Raw genomic sequence first — 17,620 nt, forward strand, 5'->3', positions numbered from 1 at the left:
AAAACATTATGGCCTGGACATATGGGCACACACACACACACACACATCTCGTTTTTTCATTTCTGTTCCTTACAATTCTATCCCTCTCTTTCATTCACACGCACACACACACACACACACACACACACACACACACACACACACACACACACACACACACACACACACACACACACATGTGTCTGCAAAATCCTGTCTCTTACTGTGCGGGGATATGGGATAATAAGGAGCACATTCTTCATGGGTTTACATTATTCAATCTCTATAGTCTATAGTGTAGATTGTAGAACAAGTGCAATAACCATAAAAAACAAGTACAACATTTTTCAAAAATATATATTCAATATACAGTACTGGATTGCTGTCTGTTAATGTCCGTCATTGCAGATCTTTGATGTCGACATCACTTGCAAATGAATGGCAGTATGTCGCACAATGGGCTGGCAGTACTATGATGGAGTAGCCTCAAATGTATACGGATTCATACTTGAGAAGCTGATGAATTTTTGAGAATAATCTTTATATCAGGCCTCACCGGAATGAATTGAAGTGCTTGATGGGTTCATCGCCCAGTGAAGATTGCGCCGTAATTCCTCACGATCATCCTTGTGAACAAGCTCATAAATGCTTTGTTGAATTACATCACACTGGAGGGAAAATGTGCAGCAAAGGGAAGAGCAAAGCTCAAGTCAGGCAACTTTATTGGGAAATGTTACAGTCCAACTCGTGCGGACACTCCAACTCGTGTAATAGATACTGTGTCAGCGGCCGTAAATTCTGGAATTAATTTATTTATATGACTTTTACAATCTTTATTTAATTCAAATTAAATAATATACTTGGACGCTCTAGAACACTAATCGCCTTCTTTGCACTTTCAAAACCCTTCCGTTTAGCAGTACTTGAACATGTTAAATAGGGTGGTGTATAAGGGTGAAACTGCTTCAGTAGCGCTAATCTTCTAGAATTTTTAAAACCATCTTTAAAATCATCATTTTATAAAAAAAATAAAGTGTAAATTTGAACACTACATGGGGCATCATGTTCTATGAACTCTCTAGTTACCTCCGCCACCGGAAGTGGATGGAGGTTATGTTTGCATCCATGTCTGTGTTTGTTACCTTCGCAAAAGCGGAAGGTTATGTTTTGATCGCTGTGTATTTATTTGTATGTCTGTGTGTGTGTGTGTGTGTGTGTGTATGTTATTCGCATAACTCAAAAAGTATTCAACCGATTCGCATGAAATTTGGTGGGATGATAGGTTATTATCCGGGAACCATTTGATTAGATTTTGGAATCGATCGGGTCAAAGGTCAAGGTCAAGGTCATGAAAAGGTCAAAATCGTCTTTTTACCATAGCGCGGTCAATTTGTGTCCAATTTGTATGAAACTAATGCCAAAATGTTCAGAATTCAATGCCCAATCTTGTGATATGCGACATGACACTCTGACGTCATAACCCTTGTTAGCGGTTGGGGGCCAAAGGTCAGGGGGGTCACGCCCTTGCAAAATGTGCGGTTTTTAAAAAATCATAACGCGGTCAATTCGGATCCAAATTGGATGAAAGTAGATGTGTCATTCTTATGTGTCATGATGTTTTCGACTGTTGGTGCAATTTGAAGAGATGAAAAACAGAACATATATATATATATGCATATTTTACAGTTGTAAGGATGCATGTAATAAACTTGGATTAGCAGCCGTAAACATGGTTCTTTCCGTGCAAATCAACGGGACTATGGCACAGTGACAACGAATCAGCGCCGAGATCTTGTAGTCATCGAGTGTCATTCCCTCGAATCTTGCTACACAGATCTTGTAGTCTTTTATTTTGGCAACAAAAGTAGCTGCGGCGAAGGTATGCGCTCTACCGAGTGCCCGTTCTAGTTTGTTTTTTTGTTTGTGAACTGGATATCTCAAAAGGTTGTGGACAGATTTGGACAAAATTTGGTGGAGAGGTTGTGGGTGTGACAAGGAAGAATTGATTCAATTTTGGTGAAGATCCAGATCCGGATCTGGATTCGAGAATTTTTAAAGTGATTCTTCACTATTGGGAGATCGGGCCAAAAACGATACATAGCAGGATATCTCAAAAAGTTATGGATGGATTTGGATGAAACTTGGTGGACAGGTTGTGGGTGTGACAAGGAAGAATTGATTCAATTTTGGTGAAGATCCAGATCCGGATCTGGATTCGAGAATTTTTAAAGTGATTCTTCACTATTGGGAGATCGGGCCAAAAACGATACATAGCAGGATATCTCAAAAAGTTATGGATGGATTTGGATGAAACTTGGTGGACAGGTTGTGGGTGTGACAAGGAAGAATTGATTCAATTTTGGTGAAGATCCAGATCCGGATCTGGATTCGAGAATTTTATTGGATTCTTCACTATTGGGAGATTGGGCCAAAAACGATACATAGCAGGATATCTCAAAAAGTTATGGATGGATTTGGATGAAACTTGGTGGACAGGTTGTGGGTGTGACAAGGAAGAATTGATTCAATTTTGGTGAAGATCCAGATCCGGATCTGGATTCGAGAATTTTATGTGATTCTTCACTATTGGGAGATTGGGCCAAAAACGATACATAGCAGGATATCTCAAAAAGTTATGGATGGATTTGGATGAAACTTGGTGGACAGGTTGTGGGTGTGACAAGGAAGAATCGATTCGATTCTGGTGAAGATCTGGATCTGGATCCGGCTAGTAGAATTTTTAAAGTGATTCTTCACCATTGAGTGATGTGGCCAACCAGGTGGAGGTATGCTCTCCACTGAGTGCCGTTCTAGTTATCAATGTTTTTATGAAAGTAGAATGAACTTCAGGCCAAAGTATTTAACATTTCCATTTTAAGCTACGGCTCATGATGCTGGGAACGCAGTTTAAAATTCTGTATACTAAATATGTGTTTGTCCATTGTCTACTTGTGTCCTTGAACTTCAAGTAAAAGTATAATGGTGTTTTACTAATTTATTTGGCCTGCATATTATTTATGTTCAACCTCCATGAGCTTTACATTAACGGGAAAAGTGTCCCATGATGCTTGACCCTAAGTTCGGATCCCATAAAGTGTTCATCCCAATTACAGCCATCTTCTCGCAACTTTGTACTTTCTGAAATAAATGCGCGACGCCATTCAAGAACAATAACCATTGTAAAAAAAAAAAAGAAGGAAAAAAATTTGCTGCATGTCCATCTGCAATGTAAAGCTGTTTCTACTTTTTCAGTTGATATCTCGAATTTGGAAATTCTTGATGAAACATTTGGCATAAGCTTGCAGTGTTTTGTATGAAAGTGGTTAAGTTACACTCAAAGGACACTCTTACTTCTCTACACTAAATACATACTGCTCTATTTTACATTTGATTCATGTTCCATCGATTGTGTGAATAAGGCCTGTCTGATTTTCATCAATTTTACACGACATGTGTGACAAGGGGATTGCTTCAATTTATATTATCACAAAATTTATTCAATTTATATTGAGTACCAGTTCACTGGTAATTCCCTGCTTGTCGTTAAAGGCGGCAAAAAGGGTTGGCGTCAGGAAGGGCATCCGGCCGTAAAACATTGCTTCAAAAAGGGGACCGAAAAACAACAACAACCACAGTTCCCGAAAAAGGCCAACCCCCGCTTGCGGGGAAAAATGGCCTCTAAAGGTGTTTTTTTGTTTTTTTTAACCAAGTTCATATCACGATGATAAAACAAGGTGATTGATAACTTATTTTCACACCTCCATTAATGTCCCCTCATCGATGTGTCGCCCCTACTTGCAAAGCACTTGAGTGACAGTTTATAGCTGGGTCGAGATTCGTATCCAGGCTCAACAACTCAAAGGTGAGCGCAGCATACACCGAAGCTATCCAGCCAGTCCTTCTGAAAAACTAATGATTCCTTTATGCAAATGTAAGACCAAATTCCCATGGGAATTTAGAGGGGTTTTGGCCTGGTGGGATATCTTCTGCTTGAGAATTCTACAAAATTATCTCCCATTATTGGGCAGGGTGGCATCGACTCTGGGATCACCGAGACCACTGTACGTTCCTTTAGCAGGGTTTTTGTTATGACCACATCATAACGACCCGCCCCCACCCTCCTCCCACCCATAAGCATGCCATCACACAAATGTAAGTCGATGCAATATCCACAAATTGGTTGGCTGAGAGTCTACCCTGCTGCAACCCTTTTTAAGGATCTGATTTTGTGCAATTTCCTTGAAGAAGATTCATCACTGGGCCTAAACATCACTAAATTCCCATGGGAATACCATGAGATAGATGTGTAAGGGATTGCCCTCTTTTTATGTTTTCATTGCTATGAAGAAAAGCCATCCTGATGAAATACATCTCTTTTTGGTCGACAGCTAGTTTTCAGCTGGCATGGTTTCAGAAAGTGTAAAATCCACACAGATGTTTTGCAGGAAACCGATTTTGCATCTTTCTTTTTTGGGGGGAATACAATGATCAATGTTTGCTGGTGCCTTATGGAAAAAGCAAAAAATTATATGGGTTAGTTGTAGTTTCTTTCCGGTCTGATATAGGCCATTTGGCTTTCTCTCGGTGTTGGGAAATTGATTTATGGAGGAGAAACAGATGTATACCTGAGAGCCAGGAGGAAAGGAAATAAGAATATATGTATGTTGGATTATCTGCTCTACTGTTTGAAATCTCATAAGACTGGACAGGCAGCTGTGTGGCAATAATTCACAGGGAAGGGAAACGGAGGTCGATCCCATGCCAACAAATACTGGAAGTTGACAAAAATGCTCTAAAGGCCTACTTTTTGTGAAACATATCATGGAATCTATTGCATCCACAAGCATTTGCATCACCAATCTGATCGACCATTGTGTGTTGCTGGGAAGGAGAATTCTGAAAATCAAGAGATTCGATACTGCTTAAATAATTTGCACTACAATAACAAAATCACAATGGGAAAATATGATAATATAAACAAAGTCTCTCATATTGTTCTGACCTGATGGAAACCAAGATAATCTTGGATGGTATGGGAGACATAGAACACCAGACCATCCGACGTCACCACGAGAACAAAGCCGTTGAGGGCCTGTAAGAAAACAAAATTTGAGCATTTCTACACCATGCATGATGATTTCACATATCATAATTTACAAAAGAATCTCGAAAGCTTTTGCGATTTTAAAGAAAACAAAATCTTTGGTGAGATCTCAAGCAGGCTGTAAACAAATTCCCTTTTTTTAAGGCCATTTTCCCTGCTAGAGCGGGGGTTAGCCTTGCAGGCCCCACGACAATCATCATGGTTCCCTTTTTGAGGCAATGTTTTTTTTTATGGTCCGGATGTCATTCCTGGCACCAACCCGTTAGTCACCTCTTATGACATGCAGGGATACGGTGCACCTATTCTAAATCGGGATACACACCGTGATCATTCATCCCAGCAAGCTGGTACTCAATTTGCCGACCTCGGAAGGATGACAGGCTGAGTCAACCCCCCTGGCGTTAATTCAGCGATCGATCGGGATTCGAACCCAGGATCCTAGGATTCCAAGCCGGCACCCTAACCGCTAAGCCAACACCAGGCTATCTCAAGCAGGCTGTACCTGCCACATTTCTTCTCTTACTTTATAATGAAGGTTACAAGAGAAAGGAAGAATAATATATTTGCATGTGCAGAGTAATGACAAAATACTTACTGAAACAAAGGTATTTGTTGGTTTGGAGTAAAAACAAGTTCAAAACTATGAATGAGGTGTGATCAATAAGATTCTGCCCTGACATTTAAAAGTTATTCAAAGACATTAGGAACCACTTATTAGTCCCCTACCGGTGTACACCGGAGGGGACTATAGGTTTGCACGCCGTCCCTCCGTCTGTCCATCTGTCAGTCCGTCAGTCTGTCAGTCAGTCACGCAAAGAACAGTTTTCCGGACTTTTTTTTCTAAACTCTTAATGCTAATGATTTCAAACTTGGTGCATGGCTTCCTCATGATAAGGTACAGATCAAGTTCGAACTTCGCGACGTTTCAATCATTTTTGACAAAGTTATGGCACTTTGAACTTTGGTAATTTCCCCAACAGTTTTCCGGACTATAATTTGGAGTGCGGTAAGTCAAAGCTGTTAATATTCCTAGTTTTAACTCCAATTTACATTATTTTTCCCCTTTTAGTGAGAAGTAGGGGTCTGTGCAACCATTCATGAACTTTATTTGGTGCAACTCGGATAATTTTTAGCCGAGTTACCTCAGACTGTGAGTTGGTAATTATATAATTCACACAGTGCAATACGTGCAGGCTACACCACGGAGCGACCTTGCGGGCTTATTTTAACTCCGATTTACATTATTTTTCCCCTTTTAGTGAGAGGTATGGGTCTGTGCAACCATTCATAAACTTTATTTGGTGCAAGTCGGATACATTTTAGCCGAGTTACCTCAGACCGTGAGTTGGTAATTATATAATTCACACAGTTTTCCGGACGACAGACTGCCGGTAGGGGACATGTATTGCAGCGCAATACTCAGAATGCTTGTTAGTCCCCTACCGGTGTACACCGGAGGGGACTATAGGTTTGCACGCCGTCCCTCCGTCTGTCCGTCTGTCAGTCTGTCAGTCTGTCAGTCCATCACGCAAAGAACAGTTTTCCGGACTTTTTTTCTAAACTCTTAATGCTAATGATTTCAAACTTGGTACACGGTTTCCTCATGATAGGTTACAGATAAAGTTCGAACTTCACGACGTTTCGATCATTTTTGACAAAGTTATGGCACTTTGAAGTTTGATAATTTTTAGCCGAGTTACCTCAGACCGTGAGTTGGTAATTATATAATTCACACAGTGCAATACGTGCAGGCTGCTCCACGGAGCGACCTTGCGGGCTTATTTAACTCCGATTTACATTATTTTTCCCCTTTTAGTGAGAAGTAGGTGTCTGTGCAACCATTCATAAACTTTATTTGGTGCAAGTCGTATAATTTTTAGCCGAGTTACCTCAGACCGTGAGTTGGTAATTATATAATTCACACAGTTTTCCGGACGACAGACTGCCGGTAGGGGACATGTATTGCAGCGCAATACTCAGAATGCTTGTTTATTCTCTTTCCCTGTTGGGTTCTGCTGGACGTCAGGTTCAGCCCCAGTGGCTTGCACTGGATGGTTTGCCTTTGCCTTCCCAGCTGAGGTCATGGCAGCAATTTGTAATTTAGCCAGCTGGGTGATAGTGATAACTCCCCTAATCCATGAAAGATATCGTGGAATCTTTATCGTCTACCAACTCATGCTAGCAGATGGGACACCCAGGTTAATGTCCATTTGAGGAACGGTACATTTTTGCGATACAACTCCATGCCTGCGAAGTACAAATCCAACAGTTTATAGTGGTAGTTTTTGTGCAGCCTGTGGCTGCTGGTTGCATCATTATCTGGGGGGGGGGGGGGTGCAGCTGCCGGTGATACAATACCTCTCTATAACCAGTCATCTGGCACTCATTTTGCCATCCTCGAAAGAATGACAGGCTGAGTCAACCCACCTGGTGTTAATTCAACGCCATGACAGGGGTTCAAGCACAGGACCCTAACATCTCAAGCCAGCCACCTTAACCTTAACCTAACCGGCGTGTTAACACCTGGTTTAACATTTTATACTCAGGATGAGAATCGAGCACAGACTAGACAACTTAGAGGAAGTATGCTACATCTGCACCATCCTGTTGGGCCACCTATTTATGTATGCAAAATTGCAGAATTGGTGAATTGCTGTCTTATACTCGCCCCTTATATAACTCCTTTTCTCTCCCCTCCCCCTCCCCCAATTACCCTCCCTTCTCTCCCCATTTACCCCACACTCACATAACCTCCTTTCTCTCTTCTATGTTCCTCCTTATCCATTTTCTCAATTTGAATTGTTTTATTTTAGAATAGCCAGTCCCCCTACTGTATGTGTACGTAATAGCTAGACAGACGACTCCTTATCAAAACTGCTATTCTTACATAAAGTCATTTGAAAACCATTTCACTTATGAGATGACCTATTTCCTTTAATTTTCAACTTCAGTTTTAAGTAACAGTATTCTATTACCGATTAATCCTTGTAAATAAATGAAAAACGAATCATTGTTCAAACTTATTTTAAAATCGAATTGGTATAGTGACAATTCATAGGCATATAATGAGCATTCTGCAGTAAAAGAAAGAAACAACATGTCTCACAGGTGGATTTACCTCCTATGGATCCAATAACATTCTGTAGCCCTGATAAAATAGCAAGGTCGAAGCTGAGGAAGAAAAATGGCAGACACGAGATTCTACTACATAGTAATATGTCGCAAAAACAAAATGAGGAAGCAGCTATATTGCTTTTATTTGCAACTGGCAACAAAATGTTTTTGAGACGAAAACTCTTCCCCCGATTTTTTTTTTTTCTTTTTTGATGAATGCAACAAGACCTTTGCCTTCCCAGTGGTCCCTTGGCTATACAGCCACGATACTAAATACATTTAGATATCAATGTTACTTTAACCTCCTTCACCCAAGATCATGGTTTTTGTACTTTCAGCATGTTTTGTCTGGCAAATGACTATCTTTTGTACCATAATATGTGTTACACAGCGTAGGTTTCAGCGTAGTGATTTATTGGCCTTGGGTCATGCTAGGGTGTTTGCCATCCATCTCCCAGCAGAAGTTGGGGCAGGAATTTGAATTTGTTCATGGTGGCCCGCAATAGCTCGCCTACTCTTCACGAAAGACACTGTGGGATCTTTAAGGTTCACCAACTAATGCCGGCAGACGGAACACCAGTTTACTGTCCATACGAGGGACAGCGCCCACATTGATGAATCACACTACCTGTTAAACACAATGGGCCTCGAGGCCCAAGCTGTTGTCTGGGTCAGGCCTGAGATAAGTGTTTAGGGAGAGTTAGGGAGTTCCCTGGCCCCATTCCCCTTTGCTGGAGTGGGATGGAGGGGGGAGAAGGCGAGGGTCGACCCAACATCGCCTCGTGGCGACACTGAGGTGAACCTCATTGCAGCATTACGCACCTGCAGGATGACAGTTTTTAGCTGGGTCGATATTATTCTAACCCAGGCTAGATGATTTAGAGGTGAGTGTGCATACTTCTAGGTCATCCTGTCAGCTTTTCGCAAAAAGAGTGACCACATGAAGCAGGATTGACTGTAAACCTGTTTTAAAGGAAACTTGCACACAGCAAATTGCTACTTTAAATACATTTCAGGAAGCAAATTAAACAGTTAATAAACAAGACCGTGCAATTTGTTTATATTGACAAACAAACAATAAATATGTTGTGCATAGCACGATACTTGCGAAATCCCTAAAATAAGTTGTTGGCCTATTATGACCTCAAAAATAATTGGTGGTTGAATTCAGTAACGTGGTATACAAATCCTCTTAAAATTTCAAGTCAATCAGATGAAAATTGAGGATTTTAGAAATCTGGCCTATGTTGACCTTTTGGTCTATGTTGACCTCAAAAATACTACGTGCTTCAATTTATTGACCAGATATGCAAATCCTCTTCAAATTTCAAGTTAATCGGATAAAAATTGAGGATTTCTGAAATTTGGCCTATGTTGACCATTTGGCCTATGTTGACCTTTTGGCCTATGCTGACCTCAAAATACTTGGTGGTTGAATTCAGTGTGTCCAAATATGCAAATCCTCTTAAACTACAAGTCAATCGGATGAAAATTGAGGATTTTAGGAATTTGACCTATGTTGACCTTTTGGCCTATGTTGACCGAAGATACGTATAATTGGTGGTTGAATTCAGTGACCAGATATGCAAATCCTTTTCAAATTTCAAGTCGATCGGATGAAAATTGAGGATTTCTGAAATTTGGCCTATGTTGACCGTTTGGCCTATGTTGACCTTTTGGCCTATGCTGACCTCAAAATACTTTTTGGTTGAACTCAGTGTGTCCAGATATGCAAATCATCTTAAAATTTCAAGTCAATCAGATGAAAATTGAGGATTTTAGAAATCTGGCCTATGTTGACCTTTTGGTCTATGTTGACCTCAAAAATACTAGGTGCTTCAATTTATTGACCAGATATGCAAATCCTCTTCAAATTTCAAGTTAATCGGATAAAAATTGAGGATTTCTGAAATTTGGCCTATGTTGACCTTTTGGCCTATGCTGACCTCAAAATACTTTTTGGTTGAATTCAGTGTGTCCAGATATGCAAATCCTCTTAAAATTTCAAGTCAATCGGATGAAAATTGAGGATTTTAGAAATCTGGCCTATGTTGACCTTTTGGCCGATGTTGACCGAAGATATAATTGGTGGTTGAATTCAGTGATCAGATATGCAAATCTTCTTCAAATTTCAAGTTAATCGGATAAAAATTGAGGATTTCTGAAATTTGGCCTATGTTGACCTTTTGGCCTATGCTGACCTCAAAATACTTTTTGGTTGAATTCAGTATGTCCAGATATGCAAATCCTCTTAAAATTTCAAGTCAATCAGATGAAAATTGAGGATTTTAGAAATCTGGCCTATGTTGACCTTTTGGCCTATGTTGACCGAAGATATAATTGGTGGTTGAATTCAGTGACCAGATATGCAAATCCTCTTCAAATTTCAAGTTAATCGGATAAAAATTGAGGATTTCTGAAATTTGGCCCATGTTGACCTTTTGGCCTATGCTGACCTCAAAATACTTTTTGGTTGAATTCAGTGTGTCCAGATATGCAAATCCTATTAAAATTTCAAGTCAATCGGATGAAAATTGAGGATTTTAGAAATCTGGCCTATGTTGACCTTTTGGCCTATGTTGACCGAAGATATAATTGGTGGTTGAATTCAGTGACCAGATATGCAAATCCTCTTCAAATTTCAAGTTAATCAGATAAAAATTGAGGATTTCTGAAATTTGGCCTATGTTGACCTTTTGGCCTATGCTGACCTCAAAATACTTTTTGGTTGAATTCAGTGTGTCCAGATATGCAAATCCTCTTAAAATTTCAAGTCAATCAGATGAAAATTGAGGATTTTAGAAATCTGGCCTATGTTGACCTTTTGGCCTATGTTGACCGAAGATATAATTGGTGGTTGAATTCAGTGACCAGATATGCAAATCCTCTTCAAATTTCAAGTTAATCGGATAAAAATTGAGGATTTCTGAAATTTGGCCTATGTTGACCTTTTGGCCTATGCTGACCTCAAAATACTTTTTGGTTGAATTCAGTGTGTCCAGATATGCAAATCCCCTTAAAATTTCAAGTCAATCGGATGAAAATTTAGGATTTTAGAAATCTGGCCTATGTTGACCTTTTGGCCGATGTTGACCGAAGATATAATTGGTGGTTGAATTCAGTGACCAGATATGCAAATCCTCTTCAAATTTCAAGTTAATCGGATAAAAATTGAGGATTTCTGAAATTTGGCCTATGTTGACCTTTTGGCCTATGCTGACCTCAAAATACTTTTTGGTTGAATTCAGTGTGTCCAGATATGCAAATCCCCTTAAAATTTCAAGTCAATCGGATGAAAATTTAGGATTTTAGAAATCTGGCCTATGTTGACCTTTTGGCCGATGTTGACCGAAGATATAATTGGTGGTTGAATTCAGTGACCAAATATGAAAATCCTCTTCAAATTTCAAGTCAATCGGATGAAAATTGAGGATTTTAGAAATTCGACAAAGTTGTTGACCTTTGGCCTATGTTGACTCATTGAACTTTTGACCCCAAAAACAATAGACTTCTTGCTTATGACCAACTCTACCATTTGGTGAAGTTTCGTGAAGTTCGGTTGAAAATTGTGACCTATAGGCGACTGACATACAGACATACAGACATACAGACAAATAGACAGAATAACGCACAAGACCAACAAATATACTTTTAAAATCTTCGATTTTCCCAAGTAATAATATTCTTCTGTAATTAAACTATTCACATGAACGGATAGATCAGTCTGAAAAGAATAGAGTAAAGGATTTTAGAAAAGGAAGCAAATGCCGAGTCTACAGAGTAAAATAATATAGAAACAGTTAACTATAGTTTCTTAATAATGATATGAACTCACTCATAAACGAAGAAAAGTAAATGCATATGTTTATGAACAAGTTATCATCACACAGCTGATAACTTCACTGTAAAGCTCAGGCGATGGAACAATGGTTGCAAATTCGGTTTTTAATGGAATCATATCTTCCTTTCACCCACCATAGCGTGCCCCACAACGATTACAATCAATGTTGCTGTTGCAGACAAATTCTTTGTCTTTTTCATCATGTCACAACACTTCACTTACAACGTGAAGTTGTATGAAAACAGGTAAAACAAAGCTGATGGCATAATTTATCATCGTGAAAAGGGAAATACAAGGATCTGGGACAGAGGAGGAAGTCATTTGGCCCATCATGCGTGTAGTCAGGGCCCTTAGGGATCTTTTGGGGCCGTTTGGTTCAAATTCTTCCAAAAGCACCAAATTTGGCCCAGATGTTGCCCATGCCATACTCTTTCGATTTTTGACGGGCGCCAAGACGGGCCCCCCCCCCCCCCCCCGGGGACCCCATATTGGCGAAATACTAAATGGCCGCCACCCGGATTAGAGGAAAATCAGTTAAATAACCAAAAGGGTTGGAATCATGTATGATACCACTTTTCAGGGGTTTTCGAGGTCGAGGAATCCAATTATGATGTTATTTTGATGATTCGAGGTCAAGGTCAACCCTCAAGGTCATCTTAAAGGTCATTTTTGAGTCAAACATGTCGGTTTTTGAGTTTTTTGTCAAGATTTACGCGACGTTCACCATTTTATGTTTCTGATATTTACATGTCTATTTCCTAATTTTCAGGCATATGCAGTTCATCAGTCTTTTTTTTATTATTATTATTATTTTTATTTATTATTTTTTTTTTTTTGTATACAAGATCGAGGCTCGTGAAAGAGCGAAAATTAATCACACAGAAAGACAAACAGACACATAAAACAAATAACATCGGGAGCGGTAGACAAGATGGGGAGAGAGGGGGAAGGACACAAACACAACATTTGAGAGCAGGGACCGAGAGACATGGAGACATCGAGAGATCTGTGGGAGGGAGAGGGCTTTGGGGGGGAGGCATGTGAAGGGGGGAGGCATGTGAAGGGGGGGGAGGCATGTGAAGGGGGGAGGGGTGGGAGAGGTATAAACATATGGACACTGCCAGGATTTCCAGGAAATAAGTTGGAATTTCAAACAAGGTGGATCTGGGGTGAATTAGTGGGGGTAGAAAAGATCAAGGTTATGGATGGGGGAAGATAAGAGATGGTGGTGAACAGCTGTTTTAAAGACCTGGAGGGAGGAGAGGGATTGAAGGGAGTGTGGGAGTTTGTTCCACAGGCGGGAGAAAAGAGGAATGAAAGAGTGAAGGTGAGCAGAGAGCCGAGATTTCGGCAGTTTAACCATCAGAGGGTTGCTGGCAGATCTTGTGCGACCTGTAGGAATATTTGGGGGACAGAGCACGGAGAGAGCTGGGGGAGCAAGGCCGGAGAGGAGTCGGTAGAAGACAGAAAGACCACCTACCTGCCTGCGGTGAGTGAGTGAAAGGCCCTCAGAGATAGCTTCATCGCGGGAGATTCCAATGATTCTGAAAGCTTTGGATTCAACAGCGTGAAGCCGAGCCAGGTGTGAGGCAGGAGCACCAGCCCATAGGGGAGAACAGTATTCCATTGAGCTGCGGATGAAAGCCTTGTATGTGGTGAGGAGCTCAGGTGTGCCGAGGAAGGACTTCGCACGACGGAGGATGCCCAGTCGGCGACTGGCTTTGGAGGCCAGCTTGGAAATGTGGTTTTCCCAAGAAAGATCATGGCAGATAGTGAGACCCAAAAGCTTGAGTGACAGAACTTCTTGGAGAGGATTGTTGAGAAAGTAGATGGGAGGGTTGTCCAGTCGATCTTTTCGGAGAGACATAGTAAGAGAGTGAGATTTGGCAGGATTGAAAGACATGTTCCACTTGTTACACTGTCCACTGTTCCACTGTCTAATTACAAAGGTACGGATTTTGATGTTTTATGAACTGTATGCCATATCCTTGTGTTAAATTTTTGTGCGATCATGATCCGGGTTCATCTATACATGATTGTATACATGTCATAAATATGACGTCATAGGTCATGTGACCTGGCGGCCATATTGGATTTTATGAAAACCTTTAAAATGGATCCCTGCCTTCATTTTTCGATCGATTCAGTTTGAACTTTGACCACTTATAGTACGCCATGTGATTGGATGCATATCATAATTATGACGTCATAGGTCAGGTGACATGGCGGGATGGACCGGTATGGTCCCCGGATCATACCACCCTTGGCGCCCGTCAAAAATCGAAAGAGTATGGCATGGGCAACATCTGCGCCAAATTTGATGCTTTTGGAAGAATTTGAACCAAAATATCCCTAAGGGCCCTGACTAGTGTACTTTATTCCACGAGTTCATACATCCTATTCGACGCTAAAGTAATCTTCACGATGCAAGTTCAATGCTACAAAGAAAAGAGCTAGGCGTTGTCAAACATTTGGCCAAAACTACTTGGACAAGTAGATACGATTTGTCTTTCCAAAGCTTTCTCGTTTCTTCAGCCTGAGAGTGCATGCATGGCTTAATTTGTTCTTCCTCCCGATAAGGCACGCAAAGGCTGCTTTATCTCATCAGCCATCATGCTACCAGTGGGGATATGCTAAGGAAATGAGGGTCGTCGTTGATGGCAGGGAGCCACGAAAAGGGACATTCTTAAAGATTTTATTTTTTTAAAAAGCCTGAAACGGTTTGAGATTTTAAATTTTCACATGTACAAACTTAGTGATGGATTTCTTCAAACTGCGTTTGTGCAGGTTAAGCATGCTATTGCAGTTTATTCGTATAGCATTACGCACCTGCAGGAGGAGTTCACTTTCTTTTAACGGACCTGAACTGATGACACGACTTCCCGCAGTTTGGGCATCGGGAGAACCACTTGGCTTCTGCACCACAGCTGTGAAAGGAAAAGCGGTGTGAGAAAACAGATCCAGCCTCTTCTTTCTGAAGAGTGTCATGCCCTGTGTCCCTTGGGAGGGTCATGTTTAACGACTCTTCAGTTTCAAGAGTGTCAGCTAATGCAGAACTTTAAACTGGTATCTCAAGAGAGAGGGGGAGAGAGAGAGGCATGAAGTCGTACACGCAGGCTGATTATCATGCTGACGTTACAAGGTCTGTCGTTGACATTTTATATAAAATTAACCAAATTTTAAAAGGTTCACATAAAACAAGCACATCATACTCAAAAGTAATGAGGATGAAAACTTTCAAGGAAAAGGAAATTAAAGAGATAAAAAATTGACGAATGGCTTAGGGGACCAAGCCCGAAATCGTTAATCTCATCACCTTTCTATGATAAACTCTTCACATCACTTGGCTACAAACTAACTCCAAACACCCAATTACGTACAACAGGTAGAAGGCAAAGCCGAAATGCTTTCAAAACCCGGAAATGACACATCTCATGTTAAACATGTGTTAAACACCTGTCTATCGTTCTGCACCCATTACTCATGTAACTGGGATTCCAGATCAAAATCCCATCTACTATGTTCAGTTGATTTTACTATTGTCGACTTTTGTAATTCATGAAACAAACTAGAACAACGTGACTGTCGCCAATATGCCTCCGCATAGTCCCACAACGGGTAGATGCCATCACTCTGCATATGTATGGGTAGTGGATCATGTTTGTGAAGTTTCGTGTTGATCAGATAGGGTTTGTTTTTCTATCCAAGATGGCTGCCAAACCACGTGACCGATGACATCATCATTTTCAACCTATATGCAACAGTGCTGTTAGATGATATTTGTAAAATTTTGCATCGATAGGGTGAGCGGTTTCAGAGAGTCCCATTGGGAGTACTTGACAATGTGCCAAGTTTGAAATTTTTCCCTTCAGCCGTTTCCGAGAAATAATTTTTGAATTATTTGCTTTTAATCCAAGATGGCTGCCATACCACGTGACCTATGACGTCACAATTATCATAAAAACATTCTGCATGGGTGTCACTCCTACCCTGAAAGTTTCTTCTCAATCGGACATATGTTTGCTGAGAAAAACGAAGTTTAGCCCGAACAGACGGATGGACGGACGGACAGACAACCCAAAAACAAAGTCGCCGGAGGCATAAAAATACACTGATGTCTCCTGGTATCTTTCTCTATCAATGATTGATGTACAATTATTGTCTCCATGAGCATTAGATCGCTAAAAATAAAATGCAATAAATTCTGGGAAATGGAAAGGAAATCAAATGAGGTAACTCTGCCCAAATCTCATATTGAGCGATTTTAAAAATATCCAAAAAATCACACCTTTTTTTTTCAAAATTATTTCCCCCCTAAAACACTTCCCGGCGCTCACTGATGAACCTCTGAAAGTTTGACGAAGTTCCGAAGATCCGTTCAGCCATCTCTGAGACACCACTTATCACAGTCAACAACCCATGAATCAAACTTTTTATTTTTCTTAAAAAATGCAAGTGAGTGGTGATAGCTTCCAACAGACAACAATGAAAAAAAAAAAAGTAAGACAACTGTCAGTACAGGATACAAGGGAAATAACTTATTGAACAGAATGAGCAATCTGAATGAATGAATGGAAAAGGTCCGAGTTAATACGAACACAGGATTCCATTCACATATTAAATTTCTTGTTTCTCATGGCGTAATACCAAGCTCTAAGATAAACAATTGACGCATCAGCACAATACCTGCTGTGTTGGATGAAATTTCAACACTTCATTCAAAGTCCATTGTTTATTCTCGCGAACTGTTCCCAAGGAATCTGCATTGCATACACTGGCCCAATACCAATTAGCTGTTCTTTTCATTTTATCCCCTCAAACATTTATAAACATCTCTAAGTGCATGTCATTTGATACATAACATATGAGAAAGTGATGTAAGAAGCTCAGGGCTATGTTTTTGTAGGAATTGGCATTTTATCACACAACCAAGGTTGCAAACGTGATGAAGCATTACATTTACCTCTTTGTGATATATCTTCTTTCCATGACCCATAGTATTCACCACGCATTGTGTATTAAAGAAGCAATACATTTACGTATTTGCATATAAATGCTTCCAAAGTTGCACAAGATTTATCTGATCACATATTAATTTAAATAATCCCTTCTCAAGATTACATTTTTGAGTGATGCTGCCTTCTGTAGCCAATATAGAGGTAAAGGGCAAACATACAGACTGTGTTTTTAGGAAACCTGTGAAACAAGCTTTTCAACACACCAACGTTTTTATACTGAAATATAAGCAAGGGTGATATAAAGTTTGGATTTATAATGTAAAATACAATGGTTATTTCATTTTGTGCAATGGAAATAAAAAATAAGAGGGGAGAGGAATTGGAAGGACTCTCCAAAGGCGAAATCTATAAATGTATAACATGTTATTTCACTGTGGACGTTTAGGCAGTTTTTTCACGACAAATTATAGCCGCTTATCACATTCATATATGCAGTCACGTGAAAAAGTAAATACACCCCATGTAAAGTTTTGACTTTTTCAACATATTTCAACATACAGCTATTTGATCTTCATTTCAACAATATTGATAGATAAAGGTGATATAATATAACAAATATCATGA

The 17,620-nt window shown here is 40.1% G+C and overlaps 1 protein-coding gene across 2 annotated transcripts in view; it reads right to left on the bottom strand.

Moving 5' to 3' along the window:
• Nucleotides 1-17,620, bottom strand: part of AHR (aryl hydrocarbon receptor) — a 175,800-nt gene that overhangs the window by 89,341 nt on the left and 68,839 nt on the right. For both annotated transcript variants that reach the window (XM_078785917.1, XM_078785918.1), the window contains exons 4-6: nucleotides 14,868-14,965; nucleotides 4,982-5,071; nucleotides 536-647 (exon numbers count right to left, since the gene is read on the bottom strand). In XM_078785917.1, the coding sequence (XP_078642043.1) occupies nucleotides 536-647; nucleotides 4,982-5,071; nucleotides 14,868-14,965 (300 nt within the window). The remainder of the gene's footprint in view (nucleotides 1-535; nucleotides 648-4,981; nucleotides 5,072-14,867; nucleotides 14,966-17,620) is intronic.

The sequence above is a fragment of the Myxine glutinosa genome, chromosome 10, assembly GCF_964187855.1.
Source record: "Myxine glutinosa chromosome 10, kmMyxGlut1.1, whole genome shotgun sequence".
Taxonomy (NCBI): Eukaryota; Metazoa; Chordata; class Myxini; order Myxiniformes; family Myxinidae; genus Myxine; species Myxine glutinosa.